The following is a 20,634-nucleotide window of genomic DNA, read 5'->3' as shown; positions in this document are numbered from 1 at the left end:
CTGGGTTGCCGGCCCAGGCTCGTGAAGTCGAGCTGCCTCTCGAGTGTATGATCTGATGGGCTTTGGACCTGTGGCCTTCTTTTGGACCCGACCTTATTCCTGGGCTAGGAAAGATCTGGAGGTTATCAATTGCCCCTTTACCTCCTCAGCAGTTATTCCATGACTGGTGAGGGGGTAAATACTTAGGCTCCACTAATGACCGTGCAGCTCAAGAACAGCTCTTGTCAAAACGTCCTTTTCTTGCCTTATTTTTTTATCTCTTTGCTTTGGTGTTTAAATGTATGGCGATCTGGAGATGTGTATTTGATGATGAATGATATTTCACCTCAGCCTGTGCCTCGTCATTATTTTCTACTCACACTGTCTTCTGGTTTTGTCAACTTTACTTATTTGATGGACTAGGCCGGCTCTACTAGGTCTTTGCTGGTCGAACCGACCCGGGCTAAGAGCTCGGAGTCTGGTTAAGTTTCTGACTTGCGAGTTTTTCTTATTCTCATGAGGGCATTTCTGTTTTTGGCTCACGATCTCGTCATTGTTGCGAGCTCAGGAATATAATACCTTGTTCCTCTTGAGATCATCTTCTGGTAGTCGGTGCGGTTTGAGCTGTGAGCTCCACTGGGATAGAGTACTCGTTCTTTTTTCCTCTTCCTGGGTTATTCTTGCTGAACGTTTGTTTATTGTGAGTTAATCCGAGCTGTGAGCATGGTCCTTCGCCTTCGTTTATCCTTTTATGCGTTCCTGCATTTGTGGGCCTTTTCGTAGAGGGAGCTCGGTTCTCTATTATTTCTTCTGTATTTATCTTTATTCTACTTGAGTGTTTTCCTGTTGCAAATTCATTCGAGCTGGGAGCTCGTTCTTTGCTTTTTGCTTAGGCTTTTGTGCCTATAGCCTGTGATGCTGCCTATATCGCGAGCTCCGAAGTTCGGAATTTCACTTTCTTCAGTTTTGATGCCCCGAGCTCTTTTGTAAAGTCAGACTTGATTTCTTGCTTTCTTGTCGAGCCTTATACGGGCTGTGTTTCAGTCTGACTGCTTGTTTGTTCGGCTTTAACTTTTTCTTTTATAGGCTCACAGCCCTGTTGGTGCAGACCTAGAGTCCCTCCAAGCTTCTGGGGAGATCGACCCTGGATTGCAGAGGTCGGACTATCTGTTTTGGATTTGACCGTCTTGCCTTCTTGATTTTTTATCTGAGTGTTGGACTCTCGTGTACGTTTTTTGCCCCCTAGAATTTATGGGCTGTCTGCTCTCGAGTGTTTTGCGGGCTCTTTGTTGCCTGGACCTCTCTCTAGGCCAGCTGAGTTGGTTTAGTGCTAGCAGTCAATTCTCGAGGTCGGTGCCTCTTATGATTGCCCCTGATTCTCTGTTTGGCTTTGTATTTTGGTATGCAGTTAAGGTCTTCTATGGCTCAGTGAGGTCTTCTTTTGCCAGGACCTCACTGAGGTCTTCTATGTCTCAGTGAGGTCTTCTTTTGCCAGGACCTCACTGAGGTCTTCTATGGCTCAGTGAGGTCTTCTTTTGTCAGGACCTCACTGAGGTCTTCTTTTACTAGGACCTCAGTGAGGTCTTCTATGTCTCAGTGAGGTCTTCTTTTGCCAGGACCTCACTGAGGTCTTCTATGGCTCAGTGAGGTCTTCTTTTGCCAGGACCTCACTGAGGTCTTCTATGGCTCAGTGAGGTCTTCTTTTACCAGGACCTCACTGAGACTCACTGAGGTCTTCTATGTCTCAGTGAGGTCTTCTTTTGCCAGGACCTCACTGAGGTCTTCTATGGCTCAGTGAGGTCTTCTTTTGCTAGGATCTCACTGAGGTCTTCTATGGCTCAATGAGGTCTTCTTTTACCAGGACCTCACTGAGGTCTTCTATGGCTCAGTGAGGTCTTCTTTTGCCAGGACCTCACTGAGGTCTTCTATGTCTCAGTGAGGTCTTCTTTTGCCAGGACCTCACTGAGGTCTTCTATGTCTCAGGGAGGTTTTCTTTTGCCAGGACCTCACTAAGGTCTTCTATGGCTCAGTGAGGTCTTCTATGGCTCAGTGAGGTCTTCTTTTGCCAGGACCTCACTGAGGTCTTCTATGTCTCAGTGAGGTCTTCTTTTGCCAGGACCTCACTGAGGTCTTCTATGGCTCAGTGAGGTCTTCTTTTGCCAGGACCTCACTGAGGTCTTCTATGGCTCAGTGAGGTCTTCTTTTGCCAGGACCTCACTGAGGTCTTCTATGGCTCAGTGAGGTCTTCTTATGCCAGGAGATCTTGGGGATCCTGGTCTTTGTTGCTCTGGGAGATCTTGGAGATCTTCGCCGGCCGTTATTGTTTTGTTTTCTCGGGAGTTCTAGGGGATCCCGGTCTTCTTTGTTTTCCCGGGAGTTCTAGGGGATCCCGGACTTCGTGCTCCGGGAGGTCTTTTAAGATCCTCACCGGCCGTTTTTATTTTGTTTTCCCGGGAGTTCTAGGGGATCCCGGTCTTTTTTGTTTTCCCGGGAGTTCTAGGGGATCCCGATCTTCGTGCTCCGGGAGGTCTTTTAAGATCCTCACCGGCCGTTTTTATTTTGTTTTCCCGGGAGTTCTAGGGGATCCCGGTCTTCTTTGTTTTCCCGGGAGTTCTAGGGGATTCCGGTCTTCGTGCTCCGGGAGGTCTTTTAAGATCCTCACCGACCGTTTTTATTTTATTTTCCCGGGAGTTCTAGGGGATCCCGGTCTTCTTTGTTTTTTCGAGAGTTCTAGGGGATCCCGGTCTTCGTGCTCCGGGAGGTCTTTTAAGATCCTCACCGGCCATTTTTGTTCCGGAGATATCTTTGTGATCCCGCCGGCCTTCTTTGCTCCCTTAGGAGGTCTTGCGCAAGGTTCAGGCTCATTGGCCTTACTGTCGCTTCGTCATCTCAGCTGATTTTGTGCCTAACTGAGGTCTTGGGTAAGATTCAGGCTCATTGGCCTTACTGTCGCTTCGTCATCTCAGCTGGTTTTGTGCCTAACTGAGGTCTTGTTCATTTTTCTGAATTTTTCTGCAAAATAAGAGCTTGCACAGAGCGTATATAACGAGAATGCTCGTTGTTAATTCAATAATATTCATCAATAAATAATATGTCGTATATGTCACTTAGTTTCATACTTTAGATGAACAATTTATAAAATACTATGCCTGAACATGTAAAATATTGTGAAAAGTATAAGTATTATTTACACTTTATAATTCTGTAATTAATAATAACTGCAAAACAATAAATGAAGGTAGCGTAAAAGACTCTTGATTTTGAGGTTTGTCTGGTGGTGATGATAATAAATAATTAATTGCTTGCAGTAGTTGTGGATCGTGCATAAGCTAATTTTAATAAATCATTTATGATAGTATTGTTGTAATATCTGTAAAGAATTTGAGTACTTACCTCCCAGTAATTAAGAGCCATGTCGACCACTTTTGCGTGAGTTGTATTGATGCGTCACTTTTGTTTTCTCCAGCTTCCATTTAGTGATCCTTGACATTACTGAAAATATTAATCTATCATCAGCATGTGAAACAAATAATAAATGAGGTAGGTACCAAATAGCGGATCTGCAGTGCTTAAGGTGGAAACGAAAGTAGAGAATCTTTACAGAGAATCACATTCCCTACAACAAGTTTCCACCCAGATAATTCCTCATTCATCTGTGCTTGAGCCTCCTTGTCGGGTTCCTCATAACGGGTCAGATCCCGCCTCACAGTTCTCAAGAAAATGACAAGGACAATACCAGCAAGGAAGGTGATAACCATTAGAGAATTCATGCTCGAGAATCAATGCACCTTTGATATCACTCTCCTCAAATGTGACCTCATAGGTAAATACAATTGGCTCACTCTCCTTAATTGGCGTTGAGACAGTAGTAGGATCACATTTAATTAGAGATGGGTGCTTTTCATACATTTTCGTGTTCTTCACCGACTGAGCATTATGCATAAAGTTACAGGGAACCATTTCAAATCCCACCACCATGTAACCTGGAATATCCGACCTGATATGTGATGCCGATCTCAAACACGGCTCTGAGCTCGATCACAATTCTGAGCTCGAGCGCGGGTCCGATCTCAACGAGCAATCTATCGCTGTGGTCGTCGGATTTGCTGAGTTCCTTTCTGTCTTGCTAAAAACGGCTCTGACCTCCCTTTTTCTCACGGACTCCTCTTCTCTTTCTCTCGCCTTCTTCTTTCTTATTTTTTTTTATTTTTTTAATATATATACGACTGACCTCAGAATTTCAATAAATACATATATTACTCACCCTTTTTTCCTTTTACAGAAAATATTCACCAGACTTCAAAGAAAAAATCAGCCGTAATAAAATCTAATAAATATTAAAATAAATTATCTGAAAGACCATCAAAATATTCTTTAGCACAATGAACCTTTCTTTTCAGTTGGGTTATCCGCTCAAACTTTCGTACCTTATGTGGATCTCAATGGGTAGATCTGGAAACTTTAGAGATAGTAAAATCTCTTTCGTTTTCCACAGACGGCGCCATTTGATAACTCTAAATCTCCCTGGGCTCCATATCCGATAGATCTGGTTCTCCCTCGTCCCCTATTATATGGATCTGATTCCTTTTTGGGCTCTCTGATGGGTCTGTCAAATGGGTCTCTCCATGTTTTCTTTGAGGAAAGGACCTGCAAAATAAGGGAAAAGGGGGTCAGGGGTCCACCAGGGATGCCCCGGCGAAGACCCTCCGACGTTCAAGTCAGGTTTCCTGAATAAGAGTCGTGTCCTTAGACAAGAGTTGCAGAGAAAATAAAAATGGAGTCCAGGCAGGAGAAGAAAAAGAAAAAGATACCCCCTTGCAATAGAAGACCCCCCAGTATATAGTGCTTCCTGTTCTTGTCACTCAGGCCCGTACGTACGGGCGTGTCAGGCACCTGCTCCATGCATAACGGCCATTTAATGCTCTCTAGAGCGCATGCGGGTAGGGCTGGTGAGTGATTGGGCCTACTCTCTTATGGGGCTTGTGCTCATATCTGATCTGGATCATCCTGGGTTGCCGGTCCAGGCTCGTGAAGTCGAGCCGCCTCTCGAGTGTATGATCTGATGGGCTTTGAACCTGTGGCCTTCTTTTGGACCCGACCTTATTCCTGGCTAGGAAAGATCTGGAGGTTATCATGAAGTATTGTATCTTTGATTTGAATAAGAGTATTAATTATATTTCTATTTTAATTTATATTCAAATAATATGTGCATAAGAATAGTTATTTTATTAATTTTATGACTAATTTTCATATCTTCAAGATATTATTTCAATCACCAATTTATTGTGTACAAAAAAAATTATTTTTTTTTCAAAAATACTTAAAATTACATAATTTATTACTATTTTTCTTCTTCATCATAATTTATTACTTTTTTCAATAATTTATTGTAAAGTAAATTTTTAATTTTTAAGTTTTAATTATTTCTATCTATTGTGTTAACTGCATTCTAATTTAGATTTTTTTTTATTGCATATATATTAACTTACTAATTTTCTTGAATATAAATGAATTGGAGGAAATTCAAAATAAAAAATATATGAGGGTGAATGCTAAAATAAATAAATAAATAAATATCAGGAGTAATTAATGTTATAATATTCTAGAGAATAATAATAAAATTTAATTTGAAATCATAACTAACGTTATAATTCTCTCTTATTTATTTAGAATAGAATTTTCTATTTTTATTATTTTTTATTATTACAAATGCAACCTATCAAGACAGAACCGTGATAAGATCAAATAAAAAAAAGTAAATCATTGTGAGGAAGGAAAATTCAAACACACTAGCACTCATGTTATCGCCAAAACTCGCTCTCCACTCATTAACGGAGAGAGTCTCGACACTAAATTATCATTAATAAATACAATCAGTCGAATTTTTATAACACCCGTAATTACGAGATCATACTTTATTAGTTAACTAACGATATCTCTTATCAAACAATCAGCCACTTCATCATCGGATTATTGAAAATTTTATATTCGTCTCCACTCTCTTAAAATATAAAAGAAAAAGAATTATAAAGGTAAAAGTACTATATTTTTTAATACACCAAAACTCTAAATAATTTATTATTTTCTCTCAACTATTCAAGATATTTACTTGCGGGTCGAAGTGGCTGTCGTAAGAAACCTCTCACATTTATTTTCTCTTACAGTTTCTAACCATTTAAAGCGCAGTTCGTCATCAATATAATCTCTCTGATATCACTTAGCAATGTTTTACTGATTTTCTAGAGAGAATTCTTTTATAATGAGTTTTATAATGATTTTTATATTTTAAAAATATAAAAAACTCATTTTATAATGAGTTTTTAGTATGATTCTTATGGAAAAAAATCATTTTATAATGAGTTTTATAAAAAAAAATTATCAAATGTCTTTCAAAACGCTAGATTCATTTGAATCATATAATCTGAAATAACTGATAAGCAAAATGAACGTTTTTATTTTTATATTTTGCCCATATTTATAAATTAATAAATATAATTTAAATGGGGAAGTTTTTGGATTTATAATTAAAAATTTTATTGAATAAATTAAATTTTTACAAAAATCATGCAACTTTTTAGTATAAATTTATTTCTTTCAAATTGATTTTTTTTTAATTTTTTAAAATATGAGAATTGATAGAAAAAAAATAATTAGAACTTGATAAGTTTCAACCTTTGTAAATTATAGACCACTCAATACCAATGAGTTAAATTCCATTACTACAATATAATTTAGCTAATTCAATACCAAAAAACAAAAAGAGCAGTCAATAGTAAAATTATTAAAAAACTCAATTTATTTTTAATAATAATAAAATAAAATTATTTCATTAAAGATCATTTTATTTATTTTATTTTTTATTAATATATTATAATAATATATTTATATTATATCAAAACGTGTATCCAATCACTACTAATTATCTGTATTATTATATTAATATGTTAAAATAATAAAATATATTATTATAAAAATTATATTATAAATAGTATTATTAAATTAATATAATATAAATATATTATTATAATATATTAATTTAAAAAAAATTAACTAGCTTTCAGAAATCAATTACACTTAAAAAGCCTATATATAATGGAACCTGTGGAATGGTTCAACCTACAAGTGTCAAGGCTCTATAATCCCAAGGCATAGTTTTGAGGCATGGCTGACTATTTTTCACATCTTTCTCAAAATTTCCGAAAAGAAGGGTGAGGCTAAGGAAATCAAGTGAGATATGTTCACCTAAAGTTAGTATTCATATATACATGTGTGTTCCTTAACTTCTCCAAAAGAGAACAAAAATAATTGTTGATTATCTCGTACTGTATATTGTGTCTGAGTTTTTTTTCTAAAAAAAAAAAAAGAAGAAAGAGCAAATTATACAAGGAAAATTCTATAATCACCCGATGGTGTAATACTCAGGAGAGTTTTCCATGAAATAAGAAAGGTGATGCATCATATCAAGGTTGTTCTTCAGAACACTAAAGCAATTTTTCCTTTTGTGTTCCTAATAACAACCAAGGTTCATCACATGGGATTCAGAATATGGACATTGGTATATAATTAGGACCTTCAATTACTATTTACACTCAAATGAGAATTAGCCTAACGATGGTCTCTATGAACAGGAAAATAAAGTAAAATGAGAAGCAATTGTCCCACTTGTTTCCGTTTGATACTGAACGTTGATCATACCCTCATCATCCACCTTGAAAATTGAGCAGCAGATAGAAAAGAAAAATAAAATTCTAACCGCTGACATTGGATGCAGTGGAGCAACTACTCGCCCATTTAGCAGTTACTGTATCTGGTGAAGATGGCAGTCGGATAAGTTTCAACAGTGAAGCATCCTCGCAATCAGCTGGTGGTGAATGTGGTGGCAGCATATTCCTCAATGGCTTATTATCATTGTGTATCTCATCTTGATTCTCCCTGAAACCTGCAGCACTCTCAATTCTCTTTAGTTCTTCCAGTACCTCATCCATGGAGGGTCTCATTTCCTTGTCCTGTTGCAAACATCGAAATGCTAACTCAGCCACTGCAATCGCCATTCTCTTAACTTCTTCATCAGACTTGTACCCAAAAGATGGATCTATCAACTCATCAAATTCACATTTTTGAATCTTGTTTATCGCTAAGTTGGCCAAATTAACCTCATGTCGATGCCTGCTAATATCAATAGCAGGCATTGAAGATATGAGCTCAATTAACACAACTCCAAAGCTGTAGACGTCACTCTTATCAGTAAGTCGGTAGCATTGGTGATATTCAGGATCAACATATCCTGGGGTCCCTTGAGGGGAAGTGGAGACATGAGTAACGTCATTAGGAAGCAACCTGGAGAGACCAAAATCAGCAACTTTCACACAGAAGTTGTTGTCAAGGAGAATGTTGTCGGTTTTGACATCCCTATGTATGATGTCTGAAGCATGAAGGTAAGCCAAAGCACTAGCTGTTTCGATTGCAATGCTCAGTCGAATATGCCATGTTAGTGGACTGGACGTACACATTGTACCATGGAGATGATCAGCCACCGTACCATTGGGAACGTATTCATACACAAGCAGGAGCCCCCGGCTGCGACGGGAAGTGCATCCATAAAGGGTGACAAGATTTTTGTGGCGTAGGCGTGTAAGGATTTCGATTTCATTCATGAACTGTTCAACCCTTCTATAATTGTGTTCATACAGCCGCTTTACTGCAACCTCTCGTCCATCTCGGAGCTTACCTGGTTAGAACATAACAAAATAAGCTCATTCAAATCTATCATAAGTGAGTTGTTCTTTCTTTTTTTTTCCTTTATCTCCTTACCAAAATATACAGTTCCAAAACCTCCATCTCCGATCTCTTTTTTGCCGTCAAAATTATTGGTAGCTTCTTCAAGTTCAGTGTAAGAGAAGAGGGGAACGCCGAAGAAGACGCCACCCCTTTCTGTGTCTGATTTTGAGGAGCGATCAGTAAAGGAACTTGTTGACAGGAAGTTAGAGGAAGCATGTTTTCTTTTACGGTAACTTTGGAAAATGTAAAGAAACAATAATATGACCAGTGCTCCAATGCCCGCACCTGAAAAATAAGAGTAAAGTTGTTAACAATTTCTAGTGTGTGTTAAGCAGCAGCAGCATGAGCAGAGCTAATTTTGCTGTTCATTTACCTAATCCCACTCCTAACTTCATTCTGAAGTTGCTGTTTCCTGAAAATAGAATTTAAAGAAGTGAGATGTTAATATCAAATACTAAGAGAGAGATTTATTTTGGACAAGTGAACGTTATCTTTTTTAATTAAATATATCTTAATATTTAATAAAATTTAATATTTTTTTAAAAAATTACGAAACAGAAAGTGTATATATACATTCTCCAATTTAAATAGGCATGGAAGTGGAAACATTAAATGCACAGTTGGCAAAAATATCTTATATAATTATTAGGATATAATTGAAATTTATGATATTTAATACCACGGGCATGTTTTCAACATGCTTCGGTCCACCCAATTCCCTCTAACTTTCGTGAAATGCATTTGACTTCCGACTTATTCACACGTACGTTCACTTCACACCACAGAAAAACCCACCCCATAAAAATCCTTCCTAATTAGCTCACCTAATTCTGTATACCTCTAACTAGTTGGCATCGCGTCTTTGCCCCGATTTTAATTATATAGTTATTAATTTTATTGATAAAAAATAAAAAATTAAAATTAAAATTTTTTATAATTAAAAAATTTACATCAACTCTATATTTTTTCACGGTGATTGAAATTGCAATAAAGATGGAAAGTATTAAATTTTTTTAATATATCATTTGCATTTATTTTAAATAATAGTATAAATAAATTTTATTTATAATTTTAAAATAGATACAAACTAGTTAATTTTATATAATTTTAAAATAGATACAAATTAGTATAAATTTATATAATTTTGAAATAGATACAAACTAATTAATTTTATAAAAATTTACGAATTTCATACTAATATAATCTAAAACACCTTGAAATTTTAAATTATAATATAACGTAAAGGAAAGACTTGATTAACTTTGTCAATTTTAAGAATTTTGCTAACTTAAAACTTAAAAACCATAAAGTTTAACTGGATTTATTCCGCTAACCTTGTTTGAACAGTGTCTAACGCACATAGTTTAAGCAAACTCATGTTCGAGTCTCTAACCCGCAATCACTTGCTAAAAAAATTTTGACTTGTTCCAAATTTTAAACAGGACCTACCAAGGTGAGACTCACCTAGACGGATCCATTTTTGACCTTTGAAGTTTGAAGGGTGGGCACGACGGCCATACTAGTCCCTTTCTGGCAGAGCCAACTCTACCCAAGTGGCAACCGCTGTCGCCAATGGTCATTAATTAATATCGGAGATTTAAATCTAATAGTTAGAGTATGCACATTTATTTTGTACGATATTTTCATTAAAAGGAAAAAAAAAAAAAATCGGAAGCAAGCCAAACAAGTGATCTCAATCCATAGCCAGACAGGAACTGCTTTATCTTATCTACAGAGATGCAACCATATTACCATAAATGTGTGGACACTGAGAAAAGAAAAAAATCAACTCACCTGCATCTTCTCGATCAGGATGACAAGCCCAAGCATGGGGCCTGTCTGGGCAGAAACACTTGAAATGGTAGGTGCTGATATTAAAACCGCATTTGCCTCCACTGCTTTTACAAATGCTGCAATTACTTGCAGTCCATTTCAACACGAACCCTCGTTTTATCATCCTTTCAATCCCTTCATTCTTTCCTCTTTCCACATCCACAGGTACAACCAATTCATCTTCACACACGTCTGATGCAATACCCAGAAGTGGATCACCGTCAAATATCGATAAAGTTGGACCAGTTTCTCTCTCACCATTACAATCAACCTTGTACTTTAGAAGCACACTATTAGCTGCACCTCCCAGCAATGTTGAGTTACAACGAGAGAGCAAGAAGAGGTCTGTCTGGTTTGAGAATATCTTGAACCGGTCATCGAGTAGAGATAAGTTTCTGAATTGAGGAACACAAGTGGTGTTTGTGTCGAAAACCACTGCGTTTGAGACACGAAGAGTCTGGCTCGTGTAGTCGATTTGGTGGATAATATAATAACTACCACGTAGTCTGAGAATTGGACGGCGATTATGACAAGTGAGATTGAATCCAGGGTAACCACAGAAAGATTCTTGCTGATCGTGGATGTAAAATGGGAAGGATATGATTTGGCCATCGCCACAAGATTTGGGGATGCTGCAGGCAAGGAACTGGGGATTTGTGCATATGGCCCTTCTGGGTAGGAGAAAGGAAGTGATGATAAAGAAATATATAAATGGAGAAAAGGGTATGAACTGGAAGCTTTGGTTCATTTGGAGATGTAGGAAATAGTGTAGAGATCTATGGAGAGAGGAGAGAGAGAATATGATTTTTTTTATACATGGGAGGAGAGAAGAGAAGAAGGCAATGTCGGTATCTGACAAGTTGAGGAGTCCTCTAATGGTATCAGCGTTAAATATTAGACCGTTGAACCTACGCCATTGGAACGTCCCTTTTAGGAAAGTTCTGCCAGTTGGCGAGTAAGTTTATTGTAATTAATGGGGCTTGCTATAACCATAAATAGGGAGGTAAAACTAGAAATCCTAATATTCATCCATTAAGATGTTTTTAAAACATAAATAATTGAATCTCTATAAAAAAATAAATAAAATTTATTTCAATATTTTTTAAATTTATAGTCAACCGAATTATCTAAAAAATTTTATTTACGAAATATCACATATAAGTTGATTTGTTTTTCTCAAAAAATAAAAGTAATTGATTATGCATTAGAAAATATAATTGGGCTTCGTTGTACAGGCTTTATTATCTTTTTTAAAATAATAGAGATTGAGAATTAGAAGAATAGAATTAAAAATTAAAATTTTAAAAAATTTAGTTCGGCTTTTTTCATGATCTTTTTAATTTCAATCTTAATAATAATACCATATCAATCAATTAAAATAATTATAATACTCTAAAGTGGTTTAATCCGAGTAGCTCAAAGTATTTCTTAGATACTATTTAAGAATAGGGATCGAGTATCTCAAATTCAAGAGGCTTTTAAAATTCTGTGTAAACATAGTAAAAAAAAAGAAGAAAGAAATAATCACAATAGGAGAGAAATGATGAGGTGGAATTAGGGTTTTTTTTATCAAATAGGGCTTAGAAAGAAAAATATTATCAACTAAGGATTAAAAAAAAAATGTTGTCAAACGGGATGAATTTATCTACCTCAATAACCTGCCAAACAAATAAGAAAAATGTTAATGTCAGCCTGATATAGGCGGCAAACTCATTAATCTGTTTATTTTTAATATTTTTGGATTTATAAGTTTAACTTATAATATTAAAACAGAAAAGCTTGGGATAAATTTTTTCTTATAAATATTAAACTTATAAGCTGATGTAACTTTAAAATTTCATTATATTTATTAATACATATTTTAACATTAAATGTGTTAATAAATTTAAAAAATTACTATTTAATTTTTATAATAAAAAAATTCACTAATTAATCTCTTAATTTTAAAAAATATATTAAAATATTTATAATGTTTTAAAAACTTTATTAATTAGTTATTCCACTAATTTTTTATTAAATATTTTATTATTTAATTTTTATAATTTTAAAAAATTTATTAGTTAATCTCTTAATTTTTTAAAAAATTAACTAATTATTTCTTTTATATTATAAATATTTTAAATTTTTTTATAATATTTAACTGATAAAATTAATTAATATATTTTATAAAATATTAAAAAAAATTAATATAAATTTTAATATCAATGATTTAATTAATAAATTTTTTTATATCATAAAAATTAAATAATAACTCTCCCATTAATTAAATGTGAACGAACGTGTCATTTGCATTCAAAAAAAAGGTAGAGAATTAAAGTCACGACAGACCTTATCAAAAGAACATAGCAACATCATCGAAGCGCAAACACAACACTATTCAATTTTCTTTCTCATAGACATAAGGTTGTTAACTGTTTGGATACAACCCACCAAACTAACTTATCCAAATCAAATCAATCCTATATTTGAGATTGATGACCGCTAGATTTCATCACCCCGGTATAAGGCCTAACTCATAATGGCAACCCTGATCCAAAGGTTATAGGACCTCTTCGACGAGCCGGCCTGGACCACCTAGCCTTGAAGTCGGACCTCCCGTGGGCCTTAGTCCTTTCACACCTGGCTCGTTTCTGAAGCCCAATGTGATAAGGGGCAGCCGGCCCATACGTTAGGCAGACCTGTTACACGCGTGTCAAGGGAAAATTAAATGGCCGTTTAGCATGGAACAGACGTCTGATATTTCAGTACGTACGTATCCGCATGGCAGAGACATGTGGCCCAATAGTGGCAGGGCCGTTAGACCTCACTAGCCGACAAAAGAAAAGAATAAAAGGAGAGGAGCACCCTCCTCTCAGACCAAACTTACTCAATCCTTGTAAACCCTATTTTTCTCTGGATCTCAGATCATCATTTGGCGCCGTCTGTGGGAACGAAGGAGATCTTTTCATCGCCGGAGTTCCACTCTTACAAAACCCACTGAGATCCACAATGGCCAACCATAATGAAAACAACATTGCCAATACCCTTAATGACCTGAGCTCTGCCTAGGAGGGGCAACAGTTCTCTTTTTCTAGCCCCACAATCCCAAATAACCAACCACCAATCCATTTCAATCCCTCGTCGGGCTCGGCAGGGAATGTGTCTGGAACCACTCTATCCAACCAGGACCTCCAAGCCATGGCCCTCCAACTACAAAACACCGCCCATTGGCTGGGACAGATAATGCAGCAGAGAGGCCTCAATACCCCAGTGAACGTGTTGCCTGTGGTGGAGGAACCCCGAACCAACAAACCCCAGCCTACCTTTAACCACCCCCAAACAAACAGCAGAGAAACGGGATAAAGAAGTAGAAGGGCGGGTGTAGATGAAGAGCCGGAGGCTAGAACCCATGGAAGGAGGGTAAGGGAGCTGATAGAAAATGATGAGGCGGAGAGTTACTCAGCCAGAACAACTAAGAGGACAAGAAATGAAGAGTGGGAAGAGGAATATCGTCTAAAGAAGAAGCCCAGACAAGAGGAAGAAAATGTGGATCAGAAACTATAGAGAATGAGAGAACAGCTTCTAGCCGAGCTGGGGGCGAAGGACCATAAGCAGGCCCTCTTACCCGCGTCCTCACCTTTCTCGAGATGGGTACAGCAGGAAACTATCCCCAAGAAGTTCATGATGCCCCCTATGGCTGCGTAAGACGGAGTTGGAAACCCAAGGGAGCACGTCCTCAACTACAAAACCTTCATGGAGCTGCAGACCTTATCGGATGCCTTGATGTGCAAGGTATTCCTCACTACGCTCACGGGGCCGGCACGGACGTGGTTCAACAGCCTAGAAGCTGGGAGTATCAGGAGTTTTGGGGATTTGGCTAATGTCTTCATCAGTCGATTCATAGCTGGAGTGCCGGCTGACAGGAAAACCAGCTACCTGGAGACAGTCAAGCAGAGGAGAAATGAACCGTTGAGGGAGTACGTAGCCCGTTTTAACACGGAGGCCCTGCAGATCCCTAAGCTGGATGAAAATCGAGCTGTAGAAGCCATGCAAAAAGGGACGACCTCCCCAGAGTTCTTTGGCTCATTGAGCAGGAAACCGCCGACCTAGCTGGCAGAACTGATGAAGAGGGCAGAAAAGTACATAAGGTAGGATGATGCCTTGATGACGAGCAGATTCGCTAAGGAAGCAGCTGATAAGGGAAAAGCTCCGGAAGAAAGGAGGCCGGAAAGGCAGGAGAAAAAGCATAGCAAAAGGCTTGAGACCTACAGACAACCCTGGGACCGAAGGGACCAGAGACCATTCCCCCCTCGGGTGCCAGAACAAAGACCATTCCCCCCGCGAGTCCCAGAGACCCTGACCCCTCTCAACGCCTCCAGAGCCGAAGTGCTCATAGCAGTCCAAAACAAGGAGTTCCTCCAATGGCCAAAACCCATGAGGGCCGAAGCGAGCCAGAGAGACCCTGACAAATACTGTCAGTATCATCGTACACACGGCCATGACACCAACAATTGCTATCAGCTGATCAGCGAAATCGAAAGGCTGATAAAAAGGGGGCATCTCGGGAATTTTGTGAAAAAACCAGAGGGGGAAAGGCCTCAGCAGAACCTCGCAGCAGAGAAACCCAGGAGGACAGGAGCAGGACCAGTGAATGATGGCTCCAGTGGAACCATCAATATGATTTTCGGAGGGACTGGGGGACGGATGAGCAGGAGAGGAAGGAAAAGAGGCCGAGACGGGGAAGGTAGCAGTGCCGAGGTCATGCAAGTAACAAAGCATTCCCCAACGGTCATCTCTTCCCAGAAGACACTCAGGGTGTAACGACCCGAAAATCGGATCGCTACCGGCGCTAGGATCCAGATCGGCTTAAGGCCGCCGGAACCCGTAGCAAGCCTGACATGTGACCTGTAAACCTATTTAATCCCATACATGATCAACAACATACATAAAAATTAAAACTTTTCTTTCATACAGTCTATCATACGCCAAACTCAACCTGTGCATGCACTGAACATAGTCATAATCATAACCTTGACCCCTCTGTGGGATCTCATCAATGCCCCCAATGGGTGGCATAGCATGTGTTGAGTTGGTTTACATCTACATGATAAAACATCTAAGACCATGTAATAAAAGGGATAACAACATCCATAGGGTCAAGCACAACTTCTAATCCTCAATATCATTATACATAACATGACTATTCAACTTTACATCATTATAAAATTTATCATGTCCACTTTCTATCTATTACAAACATATGACTTTACTCTTCTTAACTTCTCTGTCTAGCCCGTACCTGCAATCCTGGGGGATGAGGGAAAGGGGTGAGCTACAAGAGCCCAGTGAGTAGAATAATAAAACATTTAAAATCTCATGCCATCATGTAATGCAACACATCACAACAAATCACATCTCGGATGGTATTGTCACCAATAGTCCTCTACATTCCAAAGTGCCGGGACGTAGAATGGGTACAACCGGTCTTTCTCTTAACATAACATATCATAACATTCCAATGTGTCAGGAACGTAGAATGGGTACAACCTAGACTTTCTCTTACATAGTGCCAGGGACGTAGAATGGGTACAACCTGGACTTCCATACCATACCATGCCGTATCATCATCATATCATATGAGGACTAAAGGGTCATCCAATAACCAATCCACATCAACATCATAAATGCAATGCAACATATTCGTGATTTCTAATGCAAACAACCTAATTCATCGCATGGCATTCATGATGCATGAACATGCTCAAAACTTTATAATTTATTTGCTTTAAATCGTAAAGGTTTATTCTACTCACCTCTTGGCTAGCTCTGACAAAGACTGATGCAGCTAACTCACTGCTGGGGTCCTCGGTTCCTCGGGTTCGAACCTACACAGGTGGACTCAAATGAGGGACCAAACAACTAGAACATAACTCTAAAAACATCCCCCAAAAACCCCCTAAAACACCTCAAAACAATCATGCAAAATCATGCAAAGGAAGGCTGAACAGGGCACTTTCGGCGGCACCTTCGGCGGCCGAAAGTCCCTCCAGAGCCGAAACCCAGGCAGGTTCGGCGGCACCTTCGGCGGCCGAAAGTCCCAGACAGAGACGAAAGTCTCTTTTCGGGGGCAGGCTTCGGCAGCCGAAAGGCTTGCCTCCCCAGCCATGTTCGGCTGCCGAACCTGGTTTCTGCCAAAGGGCAGAAACTTGGCTCCTCTAAGCACATTCGCCTCCAAAACTTCCAATCATGCATAATCCTATTCTACAACACACATACTCAAGCATACAAGCTCCTAGGGGCTTCAAACCAACTAAAACCCCATCTACAACACATCAAACAACACAAATCCAACATACATTGTCCATAACCCAACATAAATCCAAAAACTCATAAAACCCTACACATGCATTTCTACTTCAAGAATCAACTTAAAACTTGTTAAAAACATGTAGTGAGCTCAAGATCGGCCCTTACCTCTTGTAGATCGAGAGGAGAACGACCCTAGCTCGGAGATGGGAGAGATTTGAGTTCTTGAACCTCAAAGCTCCAAAACTTGCTTTAAACTCGAAAATCTTCAAAACAAGATGAAAACTCATAAGAAAAACATGAAATCTCGAAGGGAGAAGCTCAAAACAGAGGAGGGGCGGTGGAGAACTCACCTTGGCCGAAAACGGGAAGAAAAGCTTGCCCGTTTCGGCCATGGGGTCCTTTTATAGGGCTGTCCTTACCACCTTTCGGCGGCCTAACGTGCCCCCACAGCGCATGCAAGTTCGGCGGCCGAACATGAGGTTCGGCGGCCGAACCTTGGCTGATTCAAACAAGGCTTTCGGAGGCCTAAAGCGCTCCCAAAACCTCCTCACGTTCGGCGGCCGAACATGACTTTCGGCGGCCGAACCTGGCAAAGTCTCCAAAGCTCTCTCCACTCAAAACTTGAATTTATTTTCATTAAAAACCATAAAATACATCAAAACATTTTAAGAAAACATGGTTTTACCCTTCTAGAGGTCTCCGACATCCGAGATTCCACCGGACGGTAGGAATTCCGATACCGGAGTCTAGCCGGGTATTACATTCTCCCCCCTTAAGAACATTCATCCCCGAATGTTCCTCAACTAGCACATAGCATGGCATACACATATCATACAACAAAGCACATAAAACTCACAAAAAAAACTAACCTTAGAAAAGATAAGGGTATTGCTGGAGCATGGACTCCCGTGTCTCCCAAGTGCATTCTTCCATATTGTGGTGGTTCCACAGGACTTTCACCATCGGGATTTCCTTATTTTTCAGCTTTCTGATCTGGGTGTCTATGATCCGCACTGGCTGCTCAACATAGGTGAGATCTTCTTGGATCTCCACATAAGGCTCGCTAAGAACCTTGCCCGGATCTGACACGAACTTCCTCAACATTGAAACATGGAAAACCGGATGGATTCTTCCCATTGAAGCAGGTAAATCCAGCTTGTACGACACATTCCCAATCTTTTGCAAGATTTCAAAGGGTCCGATGTATCGTGGGGCTAGTTTACCTTTCTTCCCAAAGCGAACCACTCCTTTCATTGGAGACACCTTGAGCAATACCAGATCCCCCTCCTGAAACTCTACTTGCCATCTGCGGATGTCTGCATAACTCTTCTGTCTGCTTACAGCAGTCTTGATCCTCTCTCTGATTACGGGTACCACCCTGCTGGTAATCTCTACTAGCTCAGGCCCTGCCAAGGCCTTTTCTCCAACTTCTTCCCAGCAAACAGGTGATCTGCACTTCCTTCCATACAAAGCTTCGTATGGAGCCATCTCGATGCCAGCATGATGGCTGTTATTGTAGGCAAACTCCACCAAAGGTAGATGCTGCCTCCAAGAATCGCCAAAATCCAGCACACACATTCTGAGCATATCCTCGATAATCTGGATGGTCCTTTCGGACTGTCCGTTCGTCTGTGGATGGAAAGCAGTGCTAAAATCCAACCTGGTACCCATGGCATTCTGCAGACTCCGCCAAAACCTGGAGGTGAACTGGGGTCCTCTATCAGACACTATTGAAATAGGAACCCCATGCAGCCTGACGATCTCATCCACATATACCTGTGCCAACTTGTCCACAGAATAGCCACTCCTGACAGGGATGAAGTGAGCAGATTTGGTGAGTCTGTCCACAATCACCCATATGGAGTCTAATCTGTTGGACGTCGCCGGTAACCCCACTACGAAGTCCATAGCTATATTCTCCCATTTCCACTCTGGAATAGGTAGCGGGTTAAGCATTCCAGCCGGTTTCTGATATTCCAACTTCACCCTCTGACACACTTCGCAGGCTGACACAAACTGTGCCACTTCTTTCTTCATCGCTGGCCACCAATAAACTTTCTTCAGATCTTGATACATCTTGGTGGCTCCGGGGAGAACGCTGTATCTTGCATTATGAGCCTCTCTCATAATGTCTCCTTTTAGCCCTATGTCATATGGTACACAAAGTCTGCTCCCATAGCGGAGGATCCCCTTACTGTCGAATCTGAACTCACTGCCCTTGCCTGACTGAATAGTCCTGGCAATCTTTACTAACTCTGGTGTAACGCCCCGGAAATCCGGACCGTTACCGGCGCTAGGATCCAGATCGGCGTAAGGCCGCCGGGACCCGTAGCAAGCCTAACATACATCCTGTTTATCTGTTTAATCCCATACATGATCAACAAACATACATAAGAATTAAAAACTTTTCTTTTCTTCATTTACCAAACTCAACCTGTGCATGCACTATATTCATCATATACATAAACATTAATCCCTCTGTGGGATTTCATCAAAGCCTCAATGGGCAATATATATCCTGTGTTGAGTTGGTTCACATATACATCCTAAAATAAGATCATGTACATACCAAGGGATTAACATATACTATGGTCAAGCACAACTCTATCCTCAATAACATAATTACATTCTTATCATTTGTCATGTCCACAAACTCTAGCTATTACATACATATGACTTTTCTCTTCTTTTCTTCTCTATCAATCCCGTACCTGCAAACCTGGGGTTAGGGGAGAGGGGTGAGCTAAAAGCCCAGTGAGCAGAAACTGAAAACATTATATTAAAGTTCATGCTTTCATGAAATGCATCATATCACAGACAATCCACATCAAGGGTGAACCTGTCACCAATTAGTCCCAACATAGTCTCGTGCCAGGCCGTAGCATGGGGTCCTGGTCTTCCTGTCATAACATATATAAAGCCTCGTGCCAGGCCGTAGCATGGGGTCCTGGTCTTCCTGTCATAGCATATATAAAGCCTCGTGCCAGGCCGTAGCATGGGGTCCTGGTCTTCCTGTCATACATACATAAAGTCTCGTGCCAGGCCGTAGCATGGGGTCCTGGTCTTCCTGTCATAACATACATAAAGTCTCGTGGACTAATTGGATCATACAGCATTCACCCACAACCACAAAATAAAATGCAATGCGACATATTCGTGTACTAATGCAATCAGCCTATTACATATCATCATGATGCGTGAAGCATGCCCAAACCATTCAGTTATTTGATTTAAAACATTAAGCTTGTTTCCACTCACCTCTGGCTAGCTCTGTCCAGACACTGAAGCAGCTCACTCACTGCTGGGGTCCTCGGTTCCTCGGGTCCGAACCTACACAGGTGGACTCCAATGAGGGACCAAACATATATAAACACAACTCTAATATATCCCCCAAAAACCCCCTAAAACATCATGAAAACATCACAGAAAATATGCATGAAACGGCTGAACAGGGCACCTTCGGCGGCACTTTCGGCGGCCGAAAGTCCTGGACAGAGACGAAACTCAGCTAGGTTCGGCGGCACCTTCGGCGGCCGAAAGTGCCAGACAGAGACGAAAGTCTCTTTTCGGGGGCACCTTCGGCAGCCGAAAGCTGCCTTCACAAGAGGGGTTCGGCGGCCGAAACTCCCTTCGGCTGCCGAACCTGGTTTCTGCCAAACGGCAGAAACTTGGTTCAAATGAACCTCCTGCCTCCCAAAACCATAGATCATGCATATTTCTCAACCAAAACACGCATACAAGTTCCTAGGGGTCTCA

The 20,634-nt window shown here is 39.8% G+C and overlaps 1 protein-coding gene across 1 annotated transcript; it reads right to left on the bottom strand.

Annotated features, from left to right (window-relative positions):
• Positions 1–7,370: 7,370 nt before the first annotated feature.
• LOC110616925 (LEAF RUST 10 DISEASE-RESISTANCE LOCUS RECEPTOR-LIKE PROTEIN KINASE-like 1.2) lies at positions 7,371–11,495 on the bottom strand. Its single transcript, XM_021759455.2, has 4 exons — positions 10,552–11,495; positions 9,131–9,169; positions 8,791–9,042; positions 7,371–8,707 (listed from the first exon to the last, which is right to left on the bottom strand). Exons 1-4 carry the CDS (start codon positions 11,336–11,338, stop codon positions 7,728–7,730), a joined length of 2,058 nt encoding a protein of 685 aa, XP_021615147.1. The 5' UTR covers positions 11,339–11,495; the 3' UTR covers positions 7,371–7,727.
• Between the last annotated feature and the right edge of the window lie 9,139 nt (positions 11,496–20,634).

The sequence above is a fragment of the Manihot esculenta genome, chromosome 6 (genome assembly GCF_001659605.2).
Source record: "Manihot esculenta cultivar AM560-2 chromosome 6, M.esculenta_v8, whole genome shotgun sequence".
NCBI lineage: Eukaryota > Viridiplantae > Streptophyta > Magnoliopsida > Malpighiales > Euphorbiaceae > Manihot > Manihot esculenta.
This window is presented reverse-complemented; position numbering and strand designations above follow the sequence as displayed.